The sequence below is a fragment of the Myotis daubentonii genome, chromosome 3 (genome assembly GCF_963259705.1).
Source record: "Myotis daubentonii chromosome 3, mMyoDau2.1, whole genome shotgun sequence".
NCBI classification, from domain to species: domain Eukaryota; kingdom Metazoa; phylum Chordata; class Mammalia; order Chiroptera; family Vespertilionidae; genus Myotis; species Myotis daubentonii.
Genome location: NC_081842.1, coordinates 171374815 through 171390413, shown reverse-complemented (window position 1 = coordinate 171390413; position 15599 = coordinate 171374815). Strand labels below are relative to the sequence as shown.

General features: G+C 41.5%; 1 protein-coding gene across 1 annotated transcript in view; it reads left to right on the top strand.

Moving 5' to 3' along the window:
- The window catches only part of IL12RB2 (interleukin 12 receptor subunit beta 2), a 64582-nt gene that overhangs the window by 12092 nt on the left and 36891 nt on the right, over positions 1-15599 (top strand). Inside the window, exon 8 of the mRNA XM_059689241.1 lies at positions 8952-9031. Within this exon, the coding sequence (XP_059545224.1) occupies positions 8952-9031 (80 nt within the window). The remainder of the gene's footprint in view (positions 1-8951; positions 9032-15599) is intronic.

The window sequence follows — 15599 nt, the reverse complement described above, 5'->3', positions numbered from 1 at the left end:
TTAAGCCTCAGTAATCTTTGGTTATAACTTCCTATTTTTATTGCACTTATTATTTTTTTACTTACCATCTCAGTAATTCTCTCTCTCTTAAGTTACAGAGCTAAACCAGTAATTAATTTCATTCTTTCATAGTTAAACCTTGATTCGGTTTACTGTTTGGATTCTATGAAAATGAATTTGGCTCTGTGAGCCACTAAAAGCTTGAAAGAAGGAGGATTCTGGACACATAATATTTTAAAGTAAAATTTAACATCCAGCCATCTTTCTCCTTCAAATACTGCAGCATTGCACTTCTTCCAGGCTTTGACTCCCTGCTCAGATGAGTGCCAGTAGACTGTCCATAGCTATGAAAAGGGTATCAAATGTATTTTGCAGTCTTATGGGCTTTTATATTTGGTAATCATTGGGAAGGTAATTTTACTGAAATATAATAAAAATATTTTTATTAGAGCAAAAATGCTTATATGAGGGTTATTTCAGTAATTAACAAATCTTGGGAAACAAAAGAAATAGCCACCTGAATATTAGTATTCAAACGCTCTCAATTAGTTATATAGCATGGACTTTTCATAATTTGTGTACATTTGGCTCAGGAAAAATTATTAGCATATAATACATTGCTTTATTATCTTGAGGTTTTGTAATATTAATACTTGTGGAAACTTACGGATCTGTGTGCATATGAACTAACCTTGTGATTAAGTTACATTCATTTTCTGTGAGCTAGTAATGGCTTTTGGTAATTGATGACACTTATCAATGATTCTTCAATGACATTCAAGCACCTAAAGGACCTATTAATAAAATACAATTCCTGAGATAATTGTATATTCTTCCCCTCTTCTTGTATGAATTGCATTACTTCTATTTTTAAAAAAATGTTTAAAAATGAAATCATTCAACAAGTTAGAATTTATTTCCTCTCATTTCATAATAAAAATCTCGTAAATTAAATCTCATTGAGCCACTTGCTGTCTGCTTAAATGCTTGCCATTTTCATAATCCAGAGCTTATTTTTATTATCCTTGCATTACACATAGTCAATGAATTTTTTAGAAGTACTTCATGGAGTTGATTTTATTTATACACAGTACAGATAAAATTCTTGAAAATGGGCCATATTTTCTAAGTTCAAGGTAGTAAATATTTGTTATATTACGTGAGTCTAAACTATAAACAAGGGAAACTCTGGATTTGTGAATTCTTGTCATTCTTACTCACCTTTGGTAATGACCTGTTAAAAGGGTTTTCTTGTAAGTGTTTATCTGTTGAATTAAAAACCCTTCAAGGTAGGACAGTAGTAACTTTCTCATGTCTTATCAAATAAACCACTATCATAACAATGAGTGCAGCAACTTGTTATGGTTAAGAATTTGTGGATGGTTGTGAATTGAACCAAGAAAGCTGGCTCTTTCAGAGTAATTGCAGGCATTCATAAAGAGAGAAACCTATACTCTGAGATATACCACGGTTACCAAGCTCTGTTGGCTTCCTTTCAATGTCTGAATCTCCCTTTTTGGTGTTTGATCTTTCTGTGGGTTGTTGTAGGATTTCTTTTCTCTTACTCTAAGCTGCATGGTTTTCACCTTTTACCACTATTTCTGTCATCAGTTTCTTTATGAAACACCAACTGATGTAAACCTAAAAGGTGTGAAATTTTTTTAACACGCCTTCCTTTTAACCCTTTAAATATAGACTCATATGTAACTTGGCATTTAAAAAAATTACTAGTAAGCTTTTTTTTTTTTAAATGTCACTCTAAAACCAAATAATACTTTGCTACCAAAACCAAGAGCAAAATGTTGTCTCCTGGTGGATTGGGCACAGTTATTTATATCATATCAGCAGGAAATTAGGTCGTTATTTACTCCATATGGCCTTTTCCTATGTCATTAAATTTAACTCCAGTAATGGTCCTCCATGAGAAACACTTTTCAAATGACCACTAAGTAAGGTGTAGGAGGAAAGAAACCACTTTCTGTGTCCCACAATCATCCATTAAAGGCAGGATTGATACTGGGAACTGAGCAACCATATTTTGTGTCTAGTGGAAAAACACTTTGAATTTGGGCTGCATGGGGTCCAGACAGGCCTGAGAATAATATGCTCAAGTTCCGGGGGGAAGTGATCCCTCACCACTCAGAACACCCAGGAGGAATTTTATATCATTTTCATGTCACTGAAAATCATTTTTTTTTAAATTAAATCTTTACTGTTCAGGTTATTACAGTTGTTCCTCTTTTTTCCCCCCATAGCTCCCCTCCACCTGGTTCCCACCCTCCCCCCACCCTCACCCCCCCCACTGTCCTCATCCATAGGTGCACGATTTTTGTCCAGTCTCTTCCCGCATCCCCCACACCCCTTTCCCCCCAAAAAATAGTCAGTCCACTCTCTTTCTATGCCACTGATTCTATTATAATCACCAGTTTATTCTGTTCATCAGATTATTTATTCACTTGATTTTTAGATTCACTTGTTGATAGATGTGTATTTGTTGTTCATAATTTGTATCTTTACCTTTTTCTTCTTCTTCCTCTTCTTAAAGGATACCTTTTAGCATTTCATATAATACTGGTTTGTGGTGATGAACCCCTTTAGCTTTTTCTTATCTGTGAAGTTCTTTATCTGACCTTCAATTCTGAATGATAGCTTTGCTGGATAAAGTAATATTGGTTGTAGGTTCTTGGCATTCATCACTTTGAATATTTCTTGCCACTCCCTTCTGGCCTGCAAAGTTTCTGTTGAGAAATCAGCTGACAGTCGTATGGGTACTCCCTTGTAGGTAACTGACTGTCTTTCTCTTGCTGCTTTTAAGATTCTCTCTTTGTCTCTTGCTCTTGGCATTTTAATTATGATGTGTCTTGGTGTGGTCTTCTTTGGATTCCTTTTGTTTGGGGTTCTCTGTGCTTCCTGGACTTGTAAGTCTATTTCTTTCACCAGGTGGGGGAAGTTTTCTGTCATTATTTCTCCAAATAGGTTTTCAATATCTTGCTGTCTCTCTTCTTCTGGCACCCCTATAATTCTGATGTTGGTACACTTGTAGCTGTCCCAGAGGCTCCTTACACTATCTTCGTATTTTTGGATTCTTTTTTTTCATTTTGCTTTTCCGGTTGGGTATTTTTTGCTTCTTTGTATTTCAAATCGTTGACTTGATTCTTACGATCCTCTAGTCTTCTGTTGGAACTCTGCATAATATCCTGTATTTCAGTCAGTGTATGTTTAATTTCTTGTTGGTCCTTTTTCATAACCTCGAGGGTTTCACTAGATTTCTTGAGGGTCTCACTACATTTATCGGCAGTCTCACCAGTCTTTTTGAGGGGCTTACTAAATTTATCGGCAGTTTCTAGAAAGTTCTTGAGAGACCTTAAAAGTGTGGTTTTGAACTCTATATCCAGTCATTTGCTTTCCTCCATTTCTGTCATTTGTGACGTGTTTCTTTGTCTCTGCATTTTTTATGCTTCCCTGTGTTGGTAAAGTGGCTTTGTGTGCTAAGTGTCCTATAGGGCCCAGTGGCTCAGCCTCCCCAATTACCTGAGGTGGACACTCTTGGTGCACCCCTTTGTGGGCTTTGTGCACAGTCTTGTTGTAGTTAAGCCTTGATTGTTGTAGGTATCACTGGGAGGAATTGACCTCCAGGCCAATTGGCTGTGAGAGTCAGCTGTGTCTACGGTGGGAGAACTTCTGTGCTGAAGACACCTTTATGAGGCAAGACTTGCTTCAGTGGGGCTTTGGTGCTCACTGAGTCTGCCCCCTGAGTGTGTCCCTTATGGATATGAGGAGTTGTAATTGGATGGTCCCACTCTGACCACTGGGTACACTGGCTCTTGGATCTAAGAAGGTGCTAATTTAGCCTCTGCCTAAGGCTACCCAGCAGGAGCTATGAAGAGATTTGCAGATTCCCCTTCCTTGTTTGGGGTTTGGAGATGCCCAAATGAGGCCCAGCTGTGAAGCAATGCAAGCTGCTGTGGGGCTTTGGGCCTCCTCTTGGAAGTTCTGGGTCTGTCTGGCCCACCTGCAGTTTGTTAGGTAATTTTCAGATTGCAAAGGGCCAGGGCATTCATATGCAAGAGCCTCTGCTGCAGCTTGGGTGGGGCGGGGTCTCAGGGAATCAACAGGGCACAGCAAGCAGCTATGGCTGATCCTCAGCCCTGCCCTAAGGGGCCCCGCGTCTCAGTGTCCCGGTAATCGCTGCAAGCACCTTTGAGAGAAAGCTGCCCTCGAGTTCCGAGTTCTGCCTGCTGCCAGACAGTCCAGTTTCTCCCCGTATGAGTCTGGGTTCCCAGAGACTCACCCGGAACTGGAGTTCAGAGCAGTCAGGGGCTTGTTACTCCCTCCTGATTCAAAAAGACAGCTGCGTCCTCAGTTGCCAGCCCTTGCCGCATGCGCCTCCGCACCTCTGCACTTCCACATCTCCTCTGAGTCTCAGTGTGCTTTTCTCTTTCCTTCTAGTTGTAGAATTTCCACTCAGCCAGCCTCCCTGTGGTTCTGGATGATGTCCATTTTGTCTTTTAGTTGTATTTTTGAATTTTTTGTGGGAGGCAGCAATTTCCGGTGTTTACCTATGCCGCCACCTTGGTTTCTCCCTGAAAATGATTTTTTAAAATTTGTTTTCAACCATTTAAAAATATAAAAACCATTATTATTAGTTCACAGGCTGAACAAAACAGGGAATGTGCCAGATTTGGTCCATGGGCCATAGTTTGCTGAGTCCTAAACTAGCTAAACTTGAAAGTTTCATACTTGTGCCTTCTTGCTTAAAACTTGAGGAAATGAGAATGAATGGCTTTTTACCATCTAAAGCAGTAATGGCGAACCTTTTGAGCTCGGAGTGTCAGCATTTTGAAAAACCTTAACTTAACTCTGGTGCCGTGTCACATATAGAAATTTTTTGATACTTGCAACCATAGTAAAACAAAGACATATCTTTGATATTTATTTTATATATTTAAATGCCATTTAACAAAGAAAAATCAACCAAAGAAATGAGTTTGCGTGTCACCTCTGACACGCGTGTCCTAGGTTTGCCATCACTGTTCCTAAAGGACTTACGTGCAAACATTTTCATTAGAAAGAAAATGTTTTGTTTGAGATCCAATGCCAGTCCCTACCCTTTTGTCTTCTTTTGGTCTCCTTTAAGCCCAACATGTACCCTGGAAGAAGTGAATGCAGGCACAGCAGATGATAACATCTGAAGGCAAGAACCTATCACTGAGAATTTGTTTAATCAAGTAGGCACTTGTAAGTTCTATTTGAATTGAATTGTTTGAAACTAAATTTTAGATAAATGAGATAAATGTAGCACAGCCTAACGAGTGGACATCATGAAACCAAGGCAGTGAATGACTTATCTCTCTTGCCCTGCTTACAGCATGACTTGGATCAAAAAAATTGTGTGCATTTCACTTAGTCCACTACCTAAAAGTTGAGATATGTCTTTTATATATTTACTGTTTGTCAAATTCTCTATTTTCACTGTTCTTGATTCTTCTCTTCACTGCTTGCTAAAACCTCTGTGGTGGAACTGCTTTCCACCCGATTCAGTTGCTATTGTCCCCAGCCCTGCACTACCTTGGTTTCAGATATAGATGCTGAGCTGACAGAAACAATGGCTTGGCTCTGATTTGGTTGCCACACATACAGTTTCATAGAACCCTGGAATCCTGGGATTTAAGAGTTGAAAGAATCCTTGAGGTCATTTAAGTCATTTAGGCCAATCTCCTGCTTAATTTAGGATCTTTCTTTTTATTTCATATTGGTGACTCTAGTTAACCCTACTATTTCCCCCTTTATATTGGAGCTAGTTTTATCTCAGGAAAGCTGACTTCCATTTCACAATATTTGTATATTAATCATTTGTACCCATTTGGGTTTTTTTTTAAAGATTAATCTAATAATTGTTAACAATCATTTGTTTATTGATTGATTGATTGATTGATTTCAAAGAGGAAGGAAGAGGGAGAGAGAGCTAGAAACATCAAAAATGAGAGAGAATCATTGATTGGCTGCCTCCTGCACACCCCCCACTGGGGATCAAGCCTGCAACCTGGGCAGGTACCCTGACCGGCAATCAAACTCGGGACCCTTCAGTCCACAGGTCGACACTCTATCCACTGAGCCAAACCAGCCAGGGCTGTACCCATTTGTTTTGAAATCACTTTGATATGTGGGCCTTTGACTTTCCTCTTCCCACCTGCCTATAATATCTTTAATATGTCTTTTGCTAGATGACACTGTGGTTAGAATTTTAAGTGATTTTGTGAAAGTTGACTATCAGAGATTCTCTTTAATATTAGCCCTTACATTGCATTAAACAGTAGTGGTTTGACACCCTTGGCCATGAAATTCTACACTTTGAAATTCATATAGATTCAACTAATGATTTCTCTCCCATAGTGACTTACACTGCAGGTGGCCACCATTAAAATTTCAGTTTCACTTGCAATTTCTCCTTTGAAGAGACTATGATTCTAGAATTTGGGTTTTGGCTCTGTAATAATATGGAAGGTTGTAGATCTTTAATGAGGCAATGAGTTTTCCTTTAAATTTCTTACCAATATGTAATTAACTGAAGACATTTAGTGCTTCGGTACAAGTCAGTTGGCTTTGCAACTGAGCACACCCAAGTGACCATATCCTGATTATGTGTCAATGTCCAGATTACCTGATTTGTGAAGTGTTTCTATCTTTGCTCCACATAATGAGCTGTAATGGAAGAGCAGGGTCTTTGAGGACCTAGGCTCAGCTCTCAATTTTGTCATTCACCAGCTCTATGTCTTTCGTAAATCATTTAACCTTTGTCAGTTGTAAAATATGAATAATCACAGGCACCCCCTGCAATGTGTAGGATTCAGTGAGATAATGTATATAAAGTGTCCAAATATTACCTGACACATAGTAATTTAATACATGTCAGGTTCTCTTTTCTTCTGTTGCCTGTTCATTTTTCTCTTTGTGCATCTGGGCTAGCAGGAATAAAAGTCCTGGCTTGATTCCTGGGTTATTCTTTATAACCCTAAAGCATTGAGAGTTTCAGGATGTCTTATGCATATATTTCTCTTTTTTAAAAATATATTTTATTGATTTTTTACAGAGAGTAAGGGAAAGGAATAGAGAGTTAGAAACATCGATGAGAGAGAGACATTGATCAGCTGCCTCCTACACACTCCCTACTGGGGATGTGCCCACAACCAAGGTACATGCCCTTGACCGGAATCGAACCCGGGACCCTTCAGTCCACAGGCCGACGCTCTATCCACTGATCCACTGAGCCAAACCAGTCAGGGCTTATGCATGTATTTCTTACTGCTAAGTCCTCACTGGTGGAAAGAGGGGGAAAGTAAAAGAAGTGAATGTTTAGAAGAAAAAAAAACCAGAAAGAAAAGAGGGCAAGAGAGGCAGGAAGAGGAAGTGACAAAGGAAGAGAATAAAACATGAAAGAGGCACACCTACTGGGGAATGGAAGTGTTGGAGAGAAATCATCAGCCTTCTCAGAACCAGGCCACTGCATGGTGCAGAGTGACGATCACAGGCTCTGAAATAAAACAGACCTGTGTTCAAAGCCCGGCTTCTCTGCTGATTAGTTCTGGGACCTTGAACAACTCCTTTACCTCTCAGCACTTTAGTTTTCAAATGAAGACAAAAACATCAGCTAAGTTTTATGAGTGTTTACCATGTATCAGCACTCCTCTGTGCATTTAAATTCTCCAACAGCCCATGTGGCGTGCAGAATTGTGATCCTCACTTGACAGATGAGGAGCTGGCTTAAGGACATAGTTAACATTTGTTCAAGGTCACAGAGCTGGGATTTGCCTGTAGATGGTCTGGCTCTGGAGCTAACACTTTAACCGCAGCCCTGAAGCTACCCACTTTGCGGTGGTGAGGAGGACATGAGATCTAACTGTGGGTGGGCCCACCCAGGATCTGCCCCTAGTATGTGCCGGTGCCTGTGCTCCCTTCCTTTCTCTTTCTCTTCTCTTCCTGGCTGCTTGTCTTCTGTTATCCAGATGGAACTTAATTTTCTGGAAATTTCCATCTGGTTAAAAGGAACCTGCTACTCCAGAAGGAACCCTATTGTAGCCTCACCTCAGGTACACTCTAAGTGTCACTGTTAAACAAGTGAGGTTGGTCCACTTACACACACACACACACACACACACACACACACACACACACACACACACACCCTCTCTAATACACAGGAGTTGATTATTTCGTTTCTTTTCAAGCATTTTTGATTAACTTTCTCATATTAAATTAGGTCATATTTGACCATTGTCTTATAGATTGGTGGATATTTCTTCTATCAGTTCAGCCTGTGTTTTAGCATCAAGTAGATAATATTGCCTGCTTTGTTCATTCATCATGTAACAAAGAGTCATTGAGAGCCTACTACATTCTAAGTATGGTGCTAGGTAGGAGAAATATTAAGATACATGAGATAGGCCTTCCTTTCAAGTAGATCATTGTCTAATAGTCATAAAACCAATTAATTATACTACAGCATTAGGTCAGGAATGGAGATTAACACAAAATTTATTATTTGTATTTTGTACTTTTACACGGTTAAAAAATGTGTTCGTTACAATTTCTGTCTTTGTTTTTTGGATGATAATTCCTTATGCATTCCAATAAAAAAGAAATAACCACACATGTTTTGAGTTATTTTATTAATATATGTTTTAAGAGTAAGTTAGGAATCTAATTTCTTTTGCATTATTTTATTTTATTTTATTTTATTTTTTAAGGTAATTGTGAGCTTTCTATGGCCAAAGATATACATGCTCATTGTTTAACAAAAGAAGAAGAAAAATACTGGGGCACAAGAAAATTGAAAGTATCTTATAATCCTACTCTCCCAGAATCATTTATAAAATAACCCATTGACTTTTAAAGGTTTTGTAATGTATGTACATTTATATATATGAAAATATGTTCTTTCCCTTTCAAATCAGAGCCTACAGGGACATTAGATGTCTGGTACATCAGACAGAACACTGACTACAGGAGACAACAGATTTCTCTTTTCTGGAAGGTAAGTTTTCAATGTCAACTTAAAATTCAAGGGAATTGCCTATTTGTGTTTTTTTGTTTTATTTTGTTCTTATTGAGCTATAAATAACATATAAAGAGGATTCTATATTTGAACAGTATGCTTCAGGATGGGAAAAGGCCCTTTTTCACACAATGAGGCTTCAGAGACTTTGTTGGTGCTCATTATCTCAACCACATCTTCATGATACTCAACTCAGTGTCATTTACTTCTGCCAGATAAGGGTGGGAGCTCTGACTCCACACAATCTCATCTTTTCCTCATCCACTTCTTCATCTTTTCCTCATCAAGGTCCCTTCCACCCCTATGCATGCCCACCCTCGGACCCCACTACATCATCTCTTCTGGCTCTTGCCCCCTCTATCACCCTTCTCTCCTACATACAGTGTGCCCAGCAGTGACCAGGCCACCAGACTTATGCACTTTTGGGGAAATTAAAGCTGGAAATCTGTGGATGTGGATATTTAGGACTATATTTTCTATAGTCATTGAAAAGGGAGAGGGAAAGCTGCCCTACCTCAGGAACACAAATAATAGCAGAAAATAATAGGATTGGGGAGGGAAAGCAGCTCTTCCTCAGGAATAGTAGTAGAACAGCAGGACGTAGGGTAACCTTCCGGAAGACATGTGGCTAATGTTATACAGATGTCAAAGTTCCTCAGGGTGCTGAAAGCTGGCGCTGGCACTCCATGTAGTCCTTACCCAAACCCTGTGAGGTGGGTGCTAGGCATCCCCACTTCACAAATATAAAAACGGGGGGTCAGAGAGAGGAAGTCCTTCCTAAAGTCACCCAGCTACTGAGTGCAGAGCTTGGATTAAAACCTGATCCAGAACGCTTTCTGCTACATCCTGACTTTTTCTTTGTTGAAAGAAAATGCTCTTTGAATTGAGCTACTAATTAGCACACTCATAATAAGAGGTGTTCAGGTGGACTGTACTCTTCCTTTTTTCCCCAAACCTCCCCCAGATAAGGGTAAATAAACAGTTTTGGAATTATGAAGCTGGTGAGCACAAAACCAGAAAGGGTGAGAGTAAGGAATAAAAGGTCCCCTGATGGAGTTAGCATGATCGATCTGGATAGCTGCAATCTTCTTCAGATTTAAGGAATGAGCCAGGCAATCAATAAGCTCTTTATCCCTCTTTTCTGTCCTCTATCTCTCACACACACACACACACACACACACACACACACACACACACACACAATGTCTGGTAGAAGAGGGGACAACTATAAATAGCATGGTGAGCCATAATCAAGCTCTTAACTTTGAAACTAAAACCAAAGCTTAAAATTCATTTTAAAATAAAGCCTTTTTGTACTAGCAAGACAATTCTCAAAGCAAGACATTTAGAGCAGCCATATCTGTGCCTATGATAGGAGAACCCAGCTCAATTCTTGGCTCGTGGTTTTCATTTTCACAAGTAAATGACTGGTTAAACCCAAAATTCCTCTTCCCATAAAGATTTCTCCTCCCAAAAGGTCTTCAACATACGTATGCAAATTCTTCTCTGCTTCTCGTTCTGATCTTGCCCCTAATCCTCACAAAGTAGAGGTTATAAAATGAGGCTTTGGAATTCAAAGGGACTTTAATCCTCTCCCAGTCCACCCTTCCTGTCATGGACATTGCTCCCGTGTTAGCCGGGACAGACAGATGTCTCTGCTGGGACCTCCTGAGACAGGGAGCATTCCACTCTGCAGTCCATGCCAGGATAGGCATTTTCTATTGTCAGAAAATCTTCCTGTAGGTGGGGCCAGAATTGTAGGTGCTTGGACTGGAACTGGCTGGAATAAGAAATCAAAAATGCAAACACTGGAAGCTTCTGTAACTTGACTGTGGTAGTGACAGTGCACCCACAAAGCCTTCAGTGACCATGCAGTCTGAGAGGCTCTTTGGAAAGTTGGGTCTAGTCCTCAGTCTTGTAGGGCCATTCCCGGGCTAAGCCCTTTTGTGCCAAGTCCTGGGCAGCTTCCAGGGCCCCAAATAGACCACTCATCTGAGGGCGGGAATCAAACACTGGCCAGAGTCACGAAAGTGAGCAGGCCTGCTTTGGACCACAGAACCGCCGAGTCACAGGCTCTGGCGTCAAAGGGAATTTAGCCAGCATGCAGTCCCACCACCCATTTTACAAATGTGGGAATAGCCGTGGCCAGTTTGGCTCAGTGGATAGAGCGTCGGCCTACAGACGGAAGGGTCCCGGGTTCGATTCTGGTCAAGGGCTCATACCTCGGTTGCAGGCTCTTCCTTGGCCTGGGCCCTGTTTCTCAGACATCAGTATTTCTCTGTCTTTCCCTCTCTCTTCCACTCTCTCTAAAATCAATGGAAAAATATCTTCGGGTAAGGATAAACACACACACACACACACACACACACACACACACACACACACCTCGCACCCCCCCCCCCACACACACACACACAAACCAAACAAACAAAAAACTGGGGGGGAATGCGGGAACAGCTCTAGGGAGGTGAAATGATTTCCAATGAGAGGGCCTATGGTGCTTGTTCCAGGGAGCCTTTCCCGGGCGGAAACCACTGCCCCTTCTGTCTGGACCACTCCTGTCCCACTCGTCCCACCGGGGACTCCTCATGCGCCCTCAGGCAGGCTTGGGAATTGACCGGGTGGTGTCGCAACACAGGGGACTCAGACGAGAAAGGAACGCTGCAGCCAGACCAGGTGCTTTGTGGTGGGGCCCAAATTAGACTTCACTGAGGAAAGGAAGCACAGACATGCAGGCGGTGGGTTGGTTTTTTTAACTGTGATTAATACTGGGAAACCCAATGAGGGGACACCCCGCCACGGCAGCGGGGGTTTTCGGGTGTTGGAACCAAAGGAAGCCCCAAGTAAAACCCCATTGGTCTGTGAACACAGTGAGAGCACGTTTCTCTTGCAGTTGGGGAAATGTGAGGTGACCTTTCATTTTTGCAGGATGTTTACATTAGAGAACAGCCAGGTGTTGAATGGGCATAGTCCCTGTGAGTGTGGGTGTGAATGTATGTGAGTGTGAGTAGAGGTGGGTGTGTATGTGAGTGATGTGGGTGCATGTGTGTTATATACGTGTGTGAGTACAAAGGGTATGTGTGAATGTGTGTATGAGTGCGTGTGAGTCTTTCATACGTGTGAAGGATATGAGTGGGGATGTAGGCGTGGGTATGTCTATATGAATATGTGTGTAAGTGCATGTATGTGAAGGACTTAGTCCATTTAAGCTGTTGTAACAAAATACCATAGACTGGATGACTTATAACAACATAAATCTATTTCTCGAAGTTCTGGAGTCTGGACGTCCAAGGTCTGGGTGCTAGCATGGTCGGTGAAGGGTGTCCTCTGGGTTGCAGATTTTCTGTTGTGTCCCCACAAGGTAGAAGGGGCTAGGGACCTCTGTGGGGTCTCTTTGATAAAATCATTAATCCTATTCATGAGGGCTCTATCTTCATGACATAATCACCCTCCCAGAGGCCCCACCTCCTGACACTGTCACCTTGGCATTAGGATCCCAATTTTGGGGACACACAAACATTCAGACCATAGCAGTGAATAAGTGTGAGCGTGTGGAAGGGGTGCATGTGGGTCTGAGTGTGGGTGTGAATGTGTGTGAATTTCATCTATGTCTGTGTGAATGTGAGTGTGTGTGTGAGAGTGAAGGAGACCTTTGCTTTGTTGTTCTGGTTCCCACATAATTACTTATTTTCCCAGCCCTTGGTTTCTCCTGAAAACCACATTTCTTCAAAAATATCCTGCACTATTTTTTGCCATAGTTATTTTTAAGAGAAAAAGTATTTTCTCTGTTGAAGCCAAAAAGTACCACCTAATCCATGGAATGCAATAAAAATACCAGGTATTGTTAAAACAAATGCAGTAACATTTAGAAACTGTTTCTCTGTCATAAGCAACCTGTTTTGTGTGAGAGGCCTTCACAGGAGGCTCTTAGCAATCCTGTCCCTCCGATTCCCTCTGTCATTCTCTGTGCAAAGTTTCATACTGTTTCCTTTGCTTAGATTAAGCATTTCAGTCTGTGAGTCCAATACACTGTTCTCCAAGTTAATACAACATGTATCCTTTAAGAAGAAAATTCACCTTTTTAAAAAATTATTAAATTGGAGTGACATTGGTCAACATGAACCTATAAATCACCTTTAATATAGATATAGATATGGATATGGATATGGATGTGGATGTGCAGATGGTTATGGATATGGATATAGATATAGACAGATACATATGTAGATACAGATATAGATACATGTGTAGATATAGATAAGAGATAGGGGTATAGAGATACAGATAGGTAACGTATGAAAAGATGATGGACAAAGCCACATTAACCTTTGTAGTTTCCTCTGTTACTTTCTTCAGAGACCTCTCACTGTCTTGATCATAACAAATTAAAAACTTTCTGAAATTATGAGGCCATGAGTCTGGAAGAAAAATATCTGTGTGTATATGAAGTTGAATTCATTCCATTAATTCATTCAAACAAATATATGAAAGCCAGTCGTTGGTACTGGACACTACATGTTCTTCATGCCAGGGATATGGAAGTGAACAAGATCAATCCAGTCCTCATGTGCTTGGCCTCACAGTCCAGCAGGAGGACAGGCGGAGGAGTGGGGATGATGATGCACTCAGGCAGTTAGGAGGAGTTCAGGGTTCAGCTGGCGGCGTGATGGTTGGGCTCACACAGGAGAGCAGGGGAATGGAGAAGGAGTCAGAGCAGACCTCTCAGAACATAATGCCTGGAAGAACGGGAGAGCCAGGACAAGAGGAAGCACATTTGTCAGGAGACCCTCCGGGGACCATGGATTCAGCGTAGAAATGATGCATCACTTCAGTGAAGGGCCAACCATGGAAATATAAAGCAGGCCACAAATGCGAGCCAATCACAGGTCATTAAATTTTTTCTCATAGCCAGATTTTTTAAAAGAAAAAGATACAAGTAGAATTAATTTAAAAAGATATTTAACTCAAATATATCTGGAATAGTTTCATTTCATTATGTAATCGATATTTTTAAGTTATTAATGAGCTATTTTACTTTTTCCCCTACGAAGTCTTTGAAAACTGGTGTGTCTACTAAGCATCAGTCCAGTCCAGTGGCTGAGGGTTCGCCTCCCCCAGACAGCAGCAGCACCTCCCATGCAGGCTGGCCACACTGCCAGGGCTCCATGATTTCCTGCAGCAAAGGGCGCCCTCCTGTAATGGACAGTGCAGCTAGGGGGCTCTTTTTTAAAAATTGATTTGAGGGGAGTCGGGGGAGAGAGATGTTGTTGTTCCGCTCATTTATGCACTCTTTGGTTGTTTCCTGTATGTGTCCTGACCCAGGATTGAACTCGCAACTTTGGCCTCAGTACGAGGCTCTAACCAAATGCGCTACCCGGCAAGGGCCAGCTCGAGGGCTTTGATAAGCAACACAGAAGAGAGTGAGAGAGACTCCTGGTTACAAACGTGGGAAAATATTTGGTGTTTTTTATTCATTTGTTAAATGAAGCAATTCATTTCAATAAGCAGCTGCCCTCAAACCACAGGAGGGGAGAGAACAAGGAGCCCCAGACGCCAGCCTCAGAGACTGGGGACCAGCGGCAGCTTCCTCAGTGCACTCGCTTTGTCTATTTCCCCTTGTGTCTCTCAGTATCATGTGAAGAATATCCCAACCTGTATCACATTGCATTGAAGGGATGGATTTTTTGGTCCCCTCCTAGGAAAGAGATTCAGTGAGAGTAGACTGTATTATTTGTAACCTTATTTATTTATTTATTTAAATATATTTTTATTGATTTCAGAGAGATAGAGAGAGATAAAAACATCAATGATGAGAGAGAATCATTAATGGGCTGCCTCTTGCACGCCCCCTCCTGGGGACCAAGCCCACAATTCGGGCATGTGCCCTGACCAGGAATTGAACCATGACCTCCTGGTTCATAGGTCGCTGCTCAACCCCTGAGCCACGCCGGTTGGGCTGTAACCCGATTTCTTGATGTAGGACAAAGGCCTGTTGTAAATCCCCAGAGAAGACTGGCCGCCAGGAGCCCGAGGGCTTATGTAATTATAGGATGTGTGCAATCTCCGAATCAATACTTAAATACAAAAGGCACCAGATGGGAGGATTTCAGTAATTTGTCACAATATTCAATTCTATCTCTTTCCTTTCCCCAAACCTGCCCCATCGCAGGCTGGCACAGCATTTCAGAAGACTGTTTCAGAAAGAATAGGTTGCTTTCTTTTTTCTTTTTTTTCTTTTTCAATGCAAATCCATTTACTCCTGCAGGAGGGTGCACATGCACATGGTCTGGGAGCACACGCACACTGAGCAGGCAGTCGCTCCCTTTTTAATCCTGACTGCAAGCCGTGAGGCCACAATGGAGGCTGCCTGAACTGTTCTTTGACAGAAAAGATGACTTGGTTATTCTCACAGTTCCCCCCTTTTCTTTATTTAAACTCTTTTCTTCACACTCGCTGACATTCACTGGCCTTCCTGCTCCAGGAGGAGACTAATTTGCTGTTTGGTCCATGGGGTTTCGGTTAGCCTTTGGATAACACTTGGGAGGAC